Source organism: Oryzias melastigma, linkage group LG16 (assembly GCF_002922805.2).
Source record: "Oryzias melastigma strain HK-1 linkage group LG16, ASM292280v2, whole genome shotgun sequence".
Taxonomy (NCBI): Eukaryota; Metazoa; Chordata; class Actinopteri; order Beloniformes; family Adrianichthyidae; genus Oryzias; species Oryzias melastigma.
In genome coordinates, this window is record NC_050527.1 from 742778 (window position 1) to 758204 (window position 15427).

Genomic DNA, 15427 nt, shown 5'->3' on the forward strand with positions numbered 1-15427 from the left:
TGTAAAGTTTGTTCTATATACTATTAAAAAAAACATTATTTGAGTCTTATTGTAGCCCATGTGTCCAGATTGTTAAGCTGACTTCAAAACCATTGATCAGATAGTGGATGTAATATCAAATCTATGTGTCCAAACTGCATTGGTGTAGACTTTAAAAGACAAATAAATCTATATTGTTATGATAATGAAAAAAAATATTAATAAGCGAGCGTTCATGAAAGTGTAGACCAATACTTTCACAGCATCATTTAGTGCCGGTACTCTTTCAGATTCATTCCTCCTCACCCACTTTGGACACAATCACATGAAAAACATTTTCATCCAGCTGCTGTAAAGAGACGGATAAATTATCTCTTCTTGCCACAACTTTTGCAGCAGGATAAGACATCATTTTGACTAGAGATTCTCCAAAGTAAACAGCCATCTTTTGAAGAATGTAGCCTTTTATCAGTGAAAGAAAAAGTTTTGTCCTTCTTTGGAAGTGAACCACTTGAGGAGAAACTTCAAGTGCTTCACCAGGATGCCTAAAATGGTTTCTCTTTCTGCTTTGTTGATACATTTCTTTGTGAGATTTATTTTTTCAGTCAATCAGAAACGTGCGATCAGGTTTTGTAAGCTTTCTTGAACTGGATGTGAACCAACACAACAGCTGCTTTTACTGGCTCCGAATAACAAAAGCTCTAATACTAATGTAATTCTCAAAGCATATGTGTGTCTGTGTGCATGTGTGTGTGTTTGCTGTCCAGATCTTCTCTTTCTACTGTATTGAATTGGCTTCACTCATCCATGACAAATACAATCTGTTCCTGGAAATGTTGGAAGGGCCTTTTTCTAAAGACAAAAGCCAAGAACGTCAGACACACAAACACAAACGGAATGAATTTGGGTGGTGTACAGATGCTGGGATGTAAGTAAAAGTGTTCCTTTTGTTGCTGCCATATGCCAGTCGGCAGTCGTTGCTTGTTAACCCGCTTGCACATCTGTCAATGTGACCTCAGATCGTGCTGGAAAATGAACAGTGTGAGCCAACTCCTTGACCGAGAACACAGAGCCAAACTTGGCAAGAAATGGAATCGATAGAAATAATAAACAAAGTCCTAGAAATAAAATAAAGTCCTACTCCGATCTTCTTTTGATCTATTGTAGAAGTGTTCCCAGTGGTCTTTGAATTATGCAGAGCAGTAACAATTCCCCAGAAAATTTGCCTCCAAATTGTTGGCAAGACTGTTGGTGCAGAGCAACCCCGTCCCCTCTTCCCGTCCCCTGAGCTTTACATTTTCATGCTCTCCCGCTAGCTTACAGCACCTCCAACTTAACATTACCAGTGCAACAACAATGGTGAGCAGTATTGGAGCTATCCAGCCGTGCAGTTTTGATCCAGATGACAGCTCAGATGAGAAAAACAAAGACGTACCCGGATCTATTTGCTCTTTTTAAACACAATTTTTAGATCTGCTCCTGAATAAAGAAATACTCAGACAGGCATTTTTAAGCAGAATTTTTTTCTATTATGTCCATCATCAGAAAAATGCCACAAGAACATCAAAAACACAATTTTCATTTAAAAATTAACCTAAAATGACATTTATGTCTTCTAGAATTCATTTACAGTTAGTGCACTGATGCTGTAAACCCAATTTGAGTTGAATTGTTTCCCTTTCTTGTGCAAAACCATAAAAGCCATTTCTACTTAAAATAACTGGGACAACTTGCTGCCCAGTTTGAAGTGAGGCGGCAGAACATGGTATCATGGCTTTGCCCCGCAGCAGGCACAGGCAGCAGAGCGCACAGAATCAGTGTTAATGAGAAATCATCTCATTATCCATCACTGCTATTATGTCGTCCATCTTCTCCCACATTGATAAATGACTTTGGAGTTATGGAAACTGGCAGCTAGTTATGGGAGAGATGCAGTTACCAATACCAACAGGAAATTTGGTTGTAAATTTACAAAACAAAAAAAATACGTTTTATTTTTTTTTATTTTAAACAATTTCCAATAAATGTACATTTCATAGCAAAATTACTGTCAACACATACTCAATATGTCTTCTAATTTTTAAGATTTTATAAGAAATTTGAAAAAAACTGTGAGAGCCAACATATGCAGCATGAAAAAAGCAGTTCTTTATTGAAAGTTGTGATTCTTACAACATGTGTCAAAATATAATAATAAAAAGGGGTCTGCATGATGACTAATAAAGCCTGACACTGCCACCCAGAAAGAAGAAAGTGTCTGAAAATCACATAAAGTTTGCATAGAATGAAGGAAAAACTGCAGGAATCTGCTGCTGAGGAGACGGTTACAGTAGTAGGAGTAGAAAACTCCAGCTCATTGATATGGAAATGTAACAAACATCAGCTCCTGCCTCTGCCGCGTCTCCCTCCCACTGCCTCGTTAACAATGTGATTAACAGACCTTATTAAGGCAGCTAAATTTAAAACAACAGTTCATCCTCGGCGTAATTAACACAGCAGAGGAGACGAAGGAGCAGGAGGAGGAAACACACCAGCTCTCACAGCTCTTCTTGTATAGGTTTTGGTAAATTATACATATTAATCAATTTAGCTTAAATGTGATTAATCGGATTCAAGTTAAACGTTTTCTGTGAGACCCAAAGAGCAGTTCATTTAGTCAACATTGCAATTTAAGTTCTTGCTTTTTTTTAATACCTTAATTACATTTTAGGATGTTTTAGCTCAAATAAATCTATGAATAAATAAATATATTTAATGGGTTGCTCAATGGAGGAGTGGTAAGCTCTCATCCTGGTTTGAATCCCAGCTGGGACCTTTCTGCGTGGAATTTGCATGTTCTCCTCATAGTTTACTCCTTCCACACTCTAAAGATAATGCTTCATGCAGGTTAATTAGTGTTATTGTGTGGCCATGCAACAAACAGATAGGCTCCAGCAACCCCGTGAATTAGAAATAGATAAAGCAGATTCTGAAGATGGATGATAGATTCATTCACATAATGGACAAGACGCTCCATTTTAAAGACATTTTCAAATGTGAAACTGGTAAAATAATAGGCTCTGGGGTAAAAAAAAATGTACATAGATATAAAATTGATCCTTTTGACCCATTTTTTCCAAACCTCGGTAGTCTGGTGCCTTTTAGAGCCTTTTTATATATTTGTTTTCTCTTACCATTTTACATTTTTATCCATCATTTTAGGACAATACATTTTTTTTACATATAGTTTTCTTTAAATTACAATAACTCCACAATAAACAGGAAACTGCACAAAATCTCAATTTGTTGTATATTTGATCATTCATTTTGCTTTAAAGACCAAAAATACTGAAATCAAACTGTTTTTGTCTGTTTCTCTCCTTCAAATTCAAAAGGAATTGATTGCGTTAACGGTTGAAAAGTTGAAGTATATTAAAGATTTTGTGTTTAATAGCACAAAATGGTGTTAAAGGGTTAATATACGTAATCAAAATCGTTCATTCCAGTTTGGCGAGCCATTTGCCCACCCCTGGTTTAAGTGAGTATTTAAGGGTCCCTTAAAAATAGGATAAAAACTTTAAAGAAAAACGTTTTCTTTTCTTGAGAGAGTTAAGCAGAGTGCTGGTTACTTTCTCCACTTTTTCCTCTCGTCTTGCTTTGTACTTTTCCCATATAAAGGCTAAAATCAACAAACCGTTAAGTTCTTGTGACTCCCCCTCCTCCCACATCCTCTCCCTCCCCCCCACGGCGCGGTCTCTGTCAGGTTAAACACAGTAATTAAACGTCTGTTTTTCGGAGGTGATGAGAGTCCATTGTGACGCTCCGACAGCAGGTGTAATTTTCTGCCTCTCCTCAATCATCTCTGACAGATGGAGCTGTGGGCGGAACAGCCTCCAATCACCATTACCATCACCATCATCATCATCATCACCAGCATTTTTCCGAGCTTTTTTTCTGTGAAAATGTTGGGTCTAAAACTAGCACAGCTCCACAACCTAAAAGGCGCACACACAATCACACGCCCCTACCCTGCAACTATTTGAAAACTGACTAACCTCCATGAAATCGAGCAGCTGGAGGGTGAAAAACTCCTCCACCTTCTAAACCAAGGCTCAGGATAAGAGAGAGAAAATGAGGATAGAGGGATCAAAAGAGGAAAAGAATATCACCAGAGGTCTAAAAGAAGTCAGTGAGTCAGGTGAGACAGACTCGGGGCGGGATTGTTGTTTGCTTGGCAGAAAATGTTTGGAAGTCTCGGGCTAAACGTGCTGACACGGAGAGAGAATGAAAGAGGGAGGAATGGAGGAGTGGGAGATGAAAAGGAAGAAAGAGAGTTTTTAACCTCCTCGAGGGGGGTTCTGCACAGCCGTGGAGAAGGAGGTAAACGAAGAGAGAGCTCTTTCACTGCTGCAGGAGGGCAAATGGATTTAAACACCTCCCTCCTTTTTTACACGTCTGCTTCTCTGCCAGACATTTGAGTCTTAAAGAAAACATTTCTTTTGTTTTCTTTGAGTGAAGTTCTTGCAGAGTAGAGGAGTCATACAATCACGTTAGCATATTAGATAATGGAGTGAGGACACAGTTACATCACAGGTCTGTCCGTCTGACCATCCATGGGTCAATCAAGCCCCCTCAGAACAGGCGCTCCATATCGTTTTAGGTTCTTACTAATTTTTGTACCTTAATATTGCTAAAAATTGACATAAAAAAGTTAGCATAGACGCAGTAATGAAACTACATCAGCATCAGTGAGGCAAGTGCAGCAGCAACTGTCCACAACAACATAGCAGCAGCAGCACTCGGTCTGTCAAGCTACAGCAGATGACTCTCATTGGCTACGGATGGCTATGGTCCTGCTGGAGCCACAGGCTCTGCTGCCAACCTCACAAGTAGGTTCACCCAATAACGAGTTTTTATACAAAATCAAGTCTTTTTATATTTGGTTACATAAATGTTTTTGAGTACCTTTATTGTATGGTTCACTTTTAAATTTTGTCCTTAACACATTGATGAAGACACTTTTACATTAACCTTCATGGAGCTGAAGACCAGTTGAAACCAATCAGGTAGGTGCTTCAAGAGACCTAATCAGTACTTAAAACAAAGTCATAAAGCAGGACCATGGACACTGACCACTCAAGATCTAGGTTTGGTAAAGACGACCAAATAAGGGGTTAAGACTTTTCTTCTCTCATTAAAAACATTGGCATGGAGCCAAATGAAGTCCGCTTTGGCGTATTTTAAAAGCCTGAGTCTGCATGCCCCGAGACCCTGGGTGCCCAGAGTGACTCTTACACAACTTTTTATTAAAATGACTAAATTCCAATTGAGTTTGATGGTCACTTTCTTCATCATCAACAAACACGCAACGGCGAGCAGGGACGAACCTCACAGCGATGGCCCTCCATTTATATAGGAAGTACTAGTAAACAAGTCCTCATTCCACCACGATTTTGGATTAGAGTTAAAATACTTCTTTTTCTGCGTGACTACCACACACTCTGACCACGTGTCAGCAGAAATTACGCAATGTACAGCAGAAAATAGGTTTTATTGTAAAAAATGTACCGGATGCACTTTACACTCGCTCAAACGATTTCCAGTTTGGATCACTAATAGCCCGAACTTCACAAAAATGTGCTCCAGCTCGCTCCAACTCAACTCTCAAGATACCAAACAGACCCTGGTTAGAATATTTATCAACATATGATGCTGCACACTGTTTCCCATGCAGAGTTCATATACATAATTTGATCTCAGTGATTTATTTATTTTTTTTAAGATTCTACTAGTTAACGTTTTTATTTACATTTCAGGGTTGAGTTTGTATTGTGAGAGTTTAAATAAATAAATGATCAAAAGAAAACATGTGTCTAAAATGACACCCCAGCATAACTTGTAGAGCAGGATTTGTCTTGGCTTGAACAATGGGTAAAAGATTCTTGGCGTGAGGTTGCCAAAATTTTCACAAAGAAGTTGGGAAATCACTGAACTGAAGAAAAAAAAGGTGAAGTGAGTAACATTAAATCTTAAAGTATTCTTTGCTATTTATTAATAATTTTGTTTCTAACAATGACGAAAATAGCAGATTTTCAATATGATACGTGATGCTCAAATGATAGATTACCAAGTAAAACAACAATATTTGTGAATTTCCCAAAGAGATTTTATTATGAATAATAAAACATGAGAACCAAAAGTAAGGAGTTTTTTTTGCTAAAACTACAAAAAATTGGGGCATATATTCAATTTGAGGTTATGTGGAGATAAAAAAAAAAAAAAAAAAAAAACAGAAGGATGGATAAATTCACTTAAACAAATTCTGGGGCATACAACCCAGAAAACTCTTTAGCAGCTCACTAAAGATTCTGAGTTTGCTCCAAGCAAATGATCAAGTTATGTAACCGTACTTCATCTCCCTCATAGCTCACCAGTATCTTAGCGTCTCGCGCCGTGTTTTCCGGCACAGTGATCCAGTACTCGGACTGCTCCCAGTGTGGGGGCTGATTGTGAACGTTGGTGATGATGACGGTCAGGTCCACGGAGCTGCTGCGGTTGCCTCCATCCGACGCCACGATCTGCTGGCTGATCCTGGATGTCTGCAGGGGTTAAAGACATAAATTGAATTGTTTTCAACATATTAAAAAATGCTTTTAAAACCAAGTAAATACACTACAAAATCCAAATTAAAATAAACACTTTAACATCTGAAGCGTCGCCAGTGATGCAAAATCTTTAACATACTGGAACCTTTCAACCGTTTCCACGATCAACGTTATTTCAGTAGATTTTGAAGGAGAAAAGCGGCGTTCGCGCCGCTTTTCTCCTTCAAAATCTACTGAAATAACGTTGATCATGGTAACAACTAAAAAATTACAGTAAATCAAAAAACATAAACACTGGGGCTCCAGTGTTAAAGAGTTAATAGCGCAAAAATACAAAGAAAAAATAAACGTGGTAGATCCAAGGACCCCTACTGCTTCCATAGTGGCCAATATTCAAAGGAAAATGTCATATTTTATGTGAAAACATCAATTTTTGACTACTAAGATTGATATTCACATTAAAAAATATTTTTTTATTAAAGTTTTGGCTAAATTTATAAAAAATTTAATATTTCATTGAACCTTTTTGTATTTATAATGTATTTTGGATGTATTTGGTCATTTTTACATTTGCTTCACACGGCACACAACAAGGTAAAAAATAATAGATAAAAATAGATGCCAATTTTTTTGTTGATAAGGTGACAGCTTTGTTGTTTTTCTGACCTGTGAGATGGGGTGATTGACATAAATCCAGCCGGTGCTGGGGTTAATGTGCAAGTACGCCGGTTTCTGGTTGGTTAGTGAGTAGGTGATGGCGGCGTTGCTCCCCTGGTCATCATCATGTGCTGCCGCTCGCAGGAAACTGGTTCCAACTGGAGTGTCTTCTCTCAGGAAGTCTAAGAGGAACAATAAGGCAAAAGATTTCCCATCAGAGATTAATTCTTCTCTTAAAATGTTAATTTTATCTTAGAAATGTTGGTTTTAATTTGACTTAAGCAGCAAAACCCAAGTTTTCATTGCTCAGTTTGACAGCAGCACCCATAATGCTTTGTGATAGTAAGCAGATATTATAATAATAGGAACACAGGGCTGTGATGTGTCAGCAGGTTGTCATCTCATTTTGTCATTTCGGGATCTCACTTTGCAAAGTCAACAGATGCATTTTTTAAATTTATGAATACAACCTCCAATCCTGCTGACTGGGGCACATGTCACTGCTGTTTAAAAAACAGAAACAAGCGGACAGCGGGATGCCTTTTCCGCTATAATCCTGCATTTAAAGCGCTATGTCAGTAAGAATGTCGTTTTGCAATAACCGTATATTTCAACTGAACAGCCACTGCAGATACTGCTGTGTCTAAAATGACTTTAACCCTGGAAAACCCAGGAAGAATTTCATTTCTAGGCGTTTGAAGTTTTTTATTTGTCCATTCATTTTGGGTAGCAGCAATTAAGAGCAGCAAAAAAGTAGAAAAAAAATGAAAATAAAGAAATGAAATAAATTAAGATGGTTAGGGTTAAAGCAACGTTTAAAGACCCACTATGATGAAAATTGTGTTTTTGATGCTCTTGACATGTTCTTGAGGCATTTTTCTGAGATTGAAGGACACATTTTCAAAACAAATAAGATCAAAATTGATTTTCTGATTATTTTTTTTATTCAAATTTTTGAGGAACAGATGAAATAAAAATTCAGTTTGAAAAAGAGGATTTTATATAAAGTTTCCTGCTGTGCTCCATTCTGATGCATCCACTTGTAGACAAATAGATCCATGAACGTCTTTGTTTTCATCGTCTGAGCTGAAATCTGGCTCCAAACTGTACGGTTGGATAGCTCCGATATTGCTCGCCTTTTTTGATTCACCCGTAATCTAAGTTGGGGTTTGTGAAGAGCTATTGGGAAAGTGTGTAAACTGGCAGGAAAGGGGGCGGGGTTGCTCCTCACTGACAGTCCCATCCACAACTCAGAGTGGAATTTCTAATGAACTGCAGAAAATTTGTGCAAGAAAACCACACAGGTTTTTGGATTTTGGCAAAAAAAAGATCTACTTGTAGTTAAAATGTCACTGGGAACACTTTAAAAATAGATCAACAGATGATCAGAGTGGGACTTTAAGTTTTAAAACCAGGACAGCTTGCAATGAAGAATATATTTGTTATTAATTTCTTCTGCTCATGCACTCATCCCAGCACTTTTTTAACTCTTAGAACCAATGGGGGTCTCAGAACCTCAAAAAAATTTGGCCCTTTTCTCAGCTTGGAACTCACATGCCTGTAAATCTGGAGCTGGCTGGTGACATTTCCGTTTTGTTCCCTGCAAAATACCAAAAGTTTTCTACAGCATTTTAAGTGCCCACTAAATTTAAATTACTTTCATGTTCACAGGCAACTGCAATTTGTTTCTGCTGCCAGAAGGCATTCTTTGCTTCACAGTAAACAGTCTCCTCTGCAGAAGAGGGAAATTCTGCATAATGTTAAAGCTAATAGAAAGTAAAGAGAAAACACCAACAAGCTGCTTATCATGCTGTCCCCAAAGCCCCAGACCTATGCACACTGTTTTATGTGGATAAAGACTAGAAGATGAATAACAAGTAGGCTAACCAAGAGGTGGTTTCTTACAGGAAACCCCCTTCTAACAACACATACATGCACTAAGCGGCAGTAAATAAATGCATGTCCCAGAAACATTTCAATCTGCCTTTTTAATACTTAATGAGAAACTGTGAGTTTCACTAATCGTACAAGGAGAACTTCTGACGCTGTGTTCATCAAAACACATATTAGAGCACATGGTAAACAAGCACAGACCCTCAGGGGTTCTGCAGCGAATATTTCATCAATCTTAAAAGCTTTCCAGGATTACAAGGAGGCAGATTTGTACAACAAAGACACCATTTCCACTCCACCTGCTCCCGCCACACTCAGGTTGATGCTGACGCACACAAGAAGGAAGGTTTTGGAGTTAGACGCACTTACACTGGTAGCGACTGTTTTCAAACTTTGGGTCGTTGTCGTTCTGATCCAGAATCAGGACGGTGATCTGGCAGATCCCGATGAGCGGCTCCTCGGCCTGATCGGTGGCAGTCACGGACAGAGTGAACTCCCTCTGGCGCTCTCTGTCAAAACTCACCGCCGTTGTGATCACACCTGGTGAAAGAGCGGCACGTGAATTAGACTTGTTTGCTCGGTGTGAGAATAGAGCTAGGTTTGTAAAATAGGTGAAAAAAAAATTCAGCACTGGTTTATCTAACTAGTGACCTAAATTCAAGACGATTCAAATACAATTTGAAAGACTTTTTGATTTTGGCTAAAATAAAAATTAAAATACCACTGGGAAAGATTAGAAAATATAGTTGGAGTGGGACTTTAAAGGGAATGCAGGTGTGTCTTTCTGTTCTCAAGGGACATCACGAAAATGGAACGTACCATTATCGAGTGTGTGATAAGTGAATTGTGAAGTATTTATCAAGTCAAGTCAGCTTTATTTGTCAAATATGCTGAATACACAAGATCAGGAAACAGGAAACGGTGAAGAAAAAATGTGCATAAATATTAAGGTTCACCGAGCAGTTTACAATCTTTACATTTTGTGCCGGCCACCTGTGTGACCCAATCGGGTTTGCCCGTTATTCATCTGCAAATAGCCCAATTCCTGCTAAAAGGGCAGCTGTGTCTAAGGCATAAAGACTCTGTTTTATTAAATCAGATTAATTTGTTAAGTTCTTCCCTTAAACATTAGTTGAAACACCTAAAAGAAGTGTAATCTGCTTCAATTGAACATTTATAGATACAAGTGTTTCAAAATTAACACTTTTTGAGGGTTAACCAATTTTTACACATGAAAAGCTTGTTGTATGTATTTCAAAACTTCTGCCTTTTGGAAATGAGATTTTTGGTGAATAAAAGTTAATTTAAAAAACTCAATTTGATATTTTCTGTTTTTGGCACCAGTCCTCCATTGATAAAGTGAGAGCTCACCGGTGTCAGGATTGATGTCAAACCCAGACGACACACCGTCCCGGTGCATGATGCCATATTTGACCTCTCCGTTGAGCCCCATGTCAGCGTCGCGGGCCTGAACTCTTAAGACAAACGTCCCCGGCGGTTGGTTCTCCAGCACGGCCGCATTCAAACTGTAGTCTTGACACTGAAAGCACACACAGCGCAGTCACAACGGCGAACGTGGGCACGAGAGCTTTCATTTAGCTCAGAATAATAGTGGATGATTTCCGTCACCTCTTCAAACACAGGCTTGTTGTTGTTGATGTCGTTGATTCCAACAATGACCTGAGCCGAGCTGCTGAGTGGGTACGGCCCACCAGACGCATTATCATCAGTGGCGGTGATGTTGAGGACGTACTGCGGCCCCCTCAACCTCGGAGGCGGACTTCGGCGCAGCTTAATGATGCCTGTACACAAAAGTATGAAAGTACTTTTAACACTTTTGCTTAAGTATAGCTTTGCTTAATGAGTCCTTTCAGTTTTTACAGCTGCAATCGAAATCACTATCAGGAAGTCCGTTATGAAGAATCTGTTAAAATACAACCAAACTGTGGAGTATTTCTTTACTGTAGGAGGAATGGTTTACTCACTAATTGCCAGATGCTGCTTTACTAAATAACTGTCAAAATCACAGACATCTGAGGTGATTTTGTATGTCATTTTACAGTTTTTAACTCTCTTTAAATAATGCTCATGTTTAAAAACAAAATTACTGAAAAAACTTAGAGCTGTTATGTAGTGAACAGAGAAAAAAAGGCGATGTGACAAGCTCCCCTCATCACCCGCAATGGCAGTCACCCGGGTGAGTATAAATAACATCTGACATGTCGATGAAAACTTGCAGATGAAAAGGCGTGCTGTGATGTTTCCTGCTTTGTGAGTCGCCAACAGCACCGGCTGTCAGCCTCACGCAGCAGAAACACCTGCATTATCCCAGCGCGGGCCTAAAACAAATGCCATTTTCTGCTCCAACAAACACTTCCACATTAACATAACAGAGCAGCAGAGCAAACAAACAAACTCGCAAATAAGCAGCTTTGGTAGAAACATGAATATAGACTCGGAGGCTCGGAGGGTGCGATCACATCTACATGAAAATGCTTCACGACGCTTTGAAGTGACAAAGCAGAACAGCGGAGCAAGCCAAAGGCCATCTGCTGCTTGAGTGCGCACAAGTGTGTGCGAGGGAAAGTCTTAATGTATCATTAATGTGCAAATGTTCACGTTTATTTCTGTTTTGTATGTGTGTATCAGAGCAGCGGAGCGTTGCATGATGGGTGATAAGGTGACAGAACCTGAAAACAACTACAAAAACAAACATGCAAGCGTGACAGTGTCACTAAGAAAATCTCTTTTTTGGAAAAATACTTTTCTGAAGCCTAATTTTAGAGGACGACAACCTTAGCCCTAACTTAGTAACCTTATTTATTTATTTTTTTCTTTGTTGTGTTGTATTGTATTGTATCATATCCCATCGTATCATGTCGTACCGTATTGCATTGTACTGCACAGCACCACATCGTACTGTACTGTATCGTACTTCATCGTACCGTATCGTACAGTATCGTAACGGACCATATCGTATCGAACTGTATTGTATCACACTGCGTTGTATCGTAATGTACTGTATCGTACCGTATCGTATTATATTATATTACAAACATCACTATTATCATATAATAAGTAATGTCATCCATAGTGATAAAATAGTAATTTGATTTAGACCAGAGGTCTGCAACCTTTAAATCTGTAAAGCCTTACTTCATCCTTTAAAAAAATGAACACTGCTTTGTATTTAGAGCATGGGTGCCCAAAATGGGGCCCATGGGCCAAATTTGGCCCACCCATGGCAGCGGAAGCAGCAGACTGTTTAGTTAAAATCCGTTACCCGTTTCCCATTCATTCTCTATGGCACAGGTGTTGAACTCCAGGCCTCGAGGGCCGGCGTCCTCCATGTTTTTCAACCAACCTGCTATTACAGCTCCTCATTGGATAAGCACATCTAATCCAGGAAATCAGCAGTCGATAAGGCAGGATTTCTGGATACCAGCAGGATGTCGGCCCTTGAGGCCTGGAGTTTGACACCCCCGCTCTATGGTGTTCCAAACTTTATGGCTGTAATATATTTTCAGCCTCCAGGGGGCACTTATCTCCTTTTATCTCATGGCATGCAAAAAATATATTGTATTTGGCCCGCAGAGTGGGATCCCATTTATATTTTGGCCCTTTGATCGAAAAAGTTTGGGCACCCCTGATTTAGAGGGTATTATTGTTACTATTATGATAAATATAAATAAATATATATTTTTTTTTTTTTGGGTGGGGGAGAGGCAAAAACCCCACATGAATTAAAAGAGATAGGCCTAAAATAGTTAATAACTTCTAACAGAGGTCTACTCCCTTTCGAGTTTAAAGGCTGTCACATCTCTGCAGCAAATATAGAAGTAGGTAGTTTCATGTCAGCAATAATTTTTTTAAGTAGTTTAATTTACCATTTGTGGCGCACTTCACCCCGAATTTTGTAAATCTAACAAAAAGAAATAAAAAAAGAGCTAATTAAGTGACACATCCCATATTTTTTAAATCATAAGGCGCACCTAAAATCAATGATTTAAATATATATATATATCCCTTATTTTTCAGTGTGCCTTAATTCTGGTTGCACGTTACTGTCAAAATGTTTTAGTTTGACTTGTGATATATATCGTGAATGAGTGTTTGTGAATGAGTTGGAAACAGTTACTTTTTTTCAACTGTACTACTTACTTATTTTGTTACTTTACAGTTAAATTAAGAACATTTTATTTTTATTTGACCAGAGAGCCTCAGCAGAGAGTTCGAAGAGACGCATGTGGAGCAGCAGGTTGCAAACCTCTGATTTAAACTGAGATAATAAACTTTACAAACAGCTATTTATTGGATGTTCACCTCAGCATTTTCCCTCCTTGTTATCTGTCAGAACATCTTTGTGCTTTTGCATGATTTATCACAGATCTTCTTATGACGTTATGTGAGTTTTTTTTTTTTTTTTCTGTAGTTCTACAGTCAACATCCCACCTCCTGTTCTACATATTTTGGATCACTCAATAATTCTGGGGTGGCCCATTAACTGACTAAACATGGAGGCTTCACTCTGTCAAGCTTGAGGGAATATTTGAGCAAACTTTTAGAATATATTCTCAGAAAAACCTCCTGAGATGCCGCTTTGTGAAAACAACACGTCTTGGAACAGGAAAACAGAAAAATGAAAAAGAAACAAAACTTTTTTTATTTGTTCTGTCAAATCTAACATTGTTTGTCCTGTTTTGAAACACATGTGAAATGTTTTTTTTTTCTTCTATCTTTGAACTAAAGCGCCTGAACTCCACACAGATGGTTAAACGAGCTGACCACATCTGCTGGAGACACTAAAGTTCATATGTGCAGGAACTGGAGAGCTCACTACCGTGTGTGTGTAGTCATGTTTTTTTATTCATGCGTTTGTCATCTAGGGGCTTCACTGGCCTCATTAATGTTACCACACTTATCCCCAAATACTTGTTACTATGGAAACAGCCCCTTTGCAGAGCAAACGTGTGTGGATGTAAATGATCTGAGTGTTGCTGTGTGTGAGCGATTGTTTGTGTGTGTATCAAAATTTCTGCCTGCTAACAAAGAGCATCTTCACATTTGTCTTTGTCCCATTAGAAGCAGAGCTGGAGAAGGCCTGAGAAAGCCTCCGCAAGACAAAACAATCCAAACAAACAAATATCTGCTAATTAGGGAAGCAATTTTCAAGTAAATTGTTGTGGCCTTTATACCTTTGCTTTATTTGAGACATTTTTCTGTTTTGAAAGCAAGATATTTCCTCTTCTTTTTCTCATATTTCTTTGAAAAAATATATAGTCTACCTTCTGTAACAAGCATAAAATTGAAAACACAGACATCAGTGTGTGTTAGGAGTTTCCCTAGGACAAATTAAAAAAAGATTTACATTTTATTCCCGCAATATTTTACTTTCTACGGTCACATATCCCAATATTCCACACTATGGTGACCTACGTGGAAGTTTTTCAGTAAATTCGGCAGGTGAAGGCCCCAAAGGTTCAAACAAAGTTCGAATTAAAATGCAAACGGATGATTTTTTGACGCTGGTCACTGGCCGCTCGGGCACATTTGGAGGTCGCACAGTGGCAAGAGTTGCGGTTGACAAAAGGTCCCATTGTCAAAGGGTTAAAATACAGTGCATAAAAGTTACAAAAATATTTTATTTTTTTTTCTTTGCAAAAATCTTTTCAAATAAGTAAAAACTTGATTGAAATGTAATTTTAACAAAACTTCACAAAAAAATAAATAACAAATAAAGAGAGGTAAGCAAACCTTTTGTTTGTCAATCTGTCTAAAATAAGAGTCTTCTCCAAAATACCTGATTTTATTTATTTATTTTTTTGTAGTCAGCAAGGAACTATGTTTGAGAAAAAGACTCTAATATGAGATTAGAAACATGCTGTAGTAACAGAACAAATTAGACAGAGCTGCCAATTTTTTATGGTTTAATCCTCCAAACAGCTGACAAAGACCCTAAAGCTATTCTGATTTTTGCCTCTTTGTCAGCTTGCAGTTTTCACTTGTAGAAAGTGATGTGTTCAAGTTCCTCTGCAGACCTTATTTCTGTCTTAAACTGTTAAACCAGAGATGTCAAACTCAATCGCACAGGGGGCCAAAATCCAAAACTTACCTTAGGTCGCGGGCTGAGCAGGATAAACTTTTAGTGAACACTCTAAAACAAAAATTTAAAAACTTTAAAATCCAAGCTTTTGTACATAATTATGAACTAGACATGTAGCATTACCTGCGATAATGCTAGTGTGAATGCTGTAAGCTGAATTTGGCCTCTGAAGATGCTGAAATTGATAGCTAAAAACACGGAAGCGGATAAA

The 15427-nt window shown here is 38.4% G+C and overlaps 1 protein-coding gene and 1 long non-coding RNA gene across 2 annotated transcripts in view; one reads left to right on the forward strand and one right to left on the reverse strand.

Moving 5' to 3' along the window:
* Positions 1–15427, reverse strand: part of si:dkey-22o22.2 (neural-cadherin) — a 148052-nt gene that overhangs the window by 43102 nt on the left and 89523 nt on the right. Inside the window, exons 8-12 of the mRNA XM_024267063.2 lie at positions 10743–10915; positions 10485–10653; positions 9483–9653; positions 7230–7402; positions 6390–6557 (exon numbers count right to left, since the gene is read on the reverse strand). Coding sequence (XP_024122831.1) covers positions 6390–6557; positions 7230–7402; positions 9483–9653; positions 10485–10653; positions 10743–10915 — 854 coding nt within the window. The remainder of the gene's footprint in view (positions 1–6389; positions 6558–7229; positions 7403–9482; positions 9654–10484; positions 10654–10742; positions 10916–15427) is intronic.
* On the forward strand, positions 10801–14305 carry LOC112143236. Its single transcript, XR_002918702.1, has 2 exons — positions 10801–10927; positions 14196–14305. It is a non-coding gene; the product is annotated as an uncharacterized LOC112143236 (long non-coding RNA).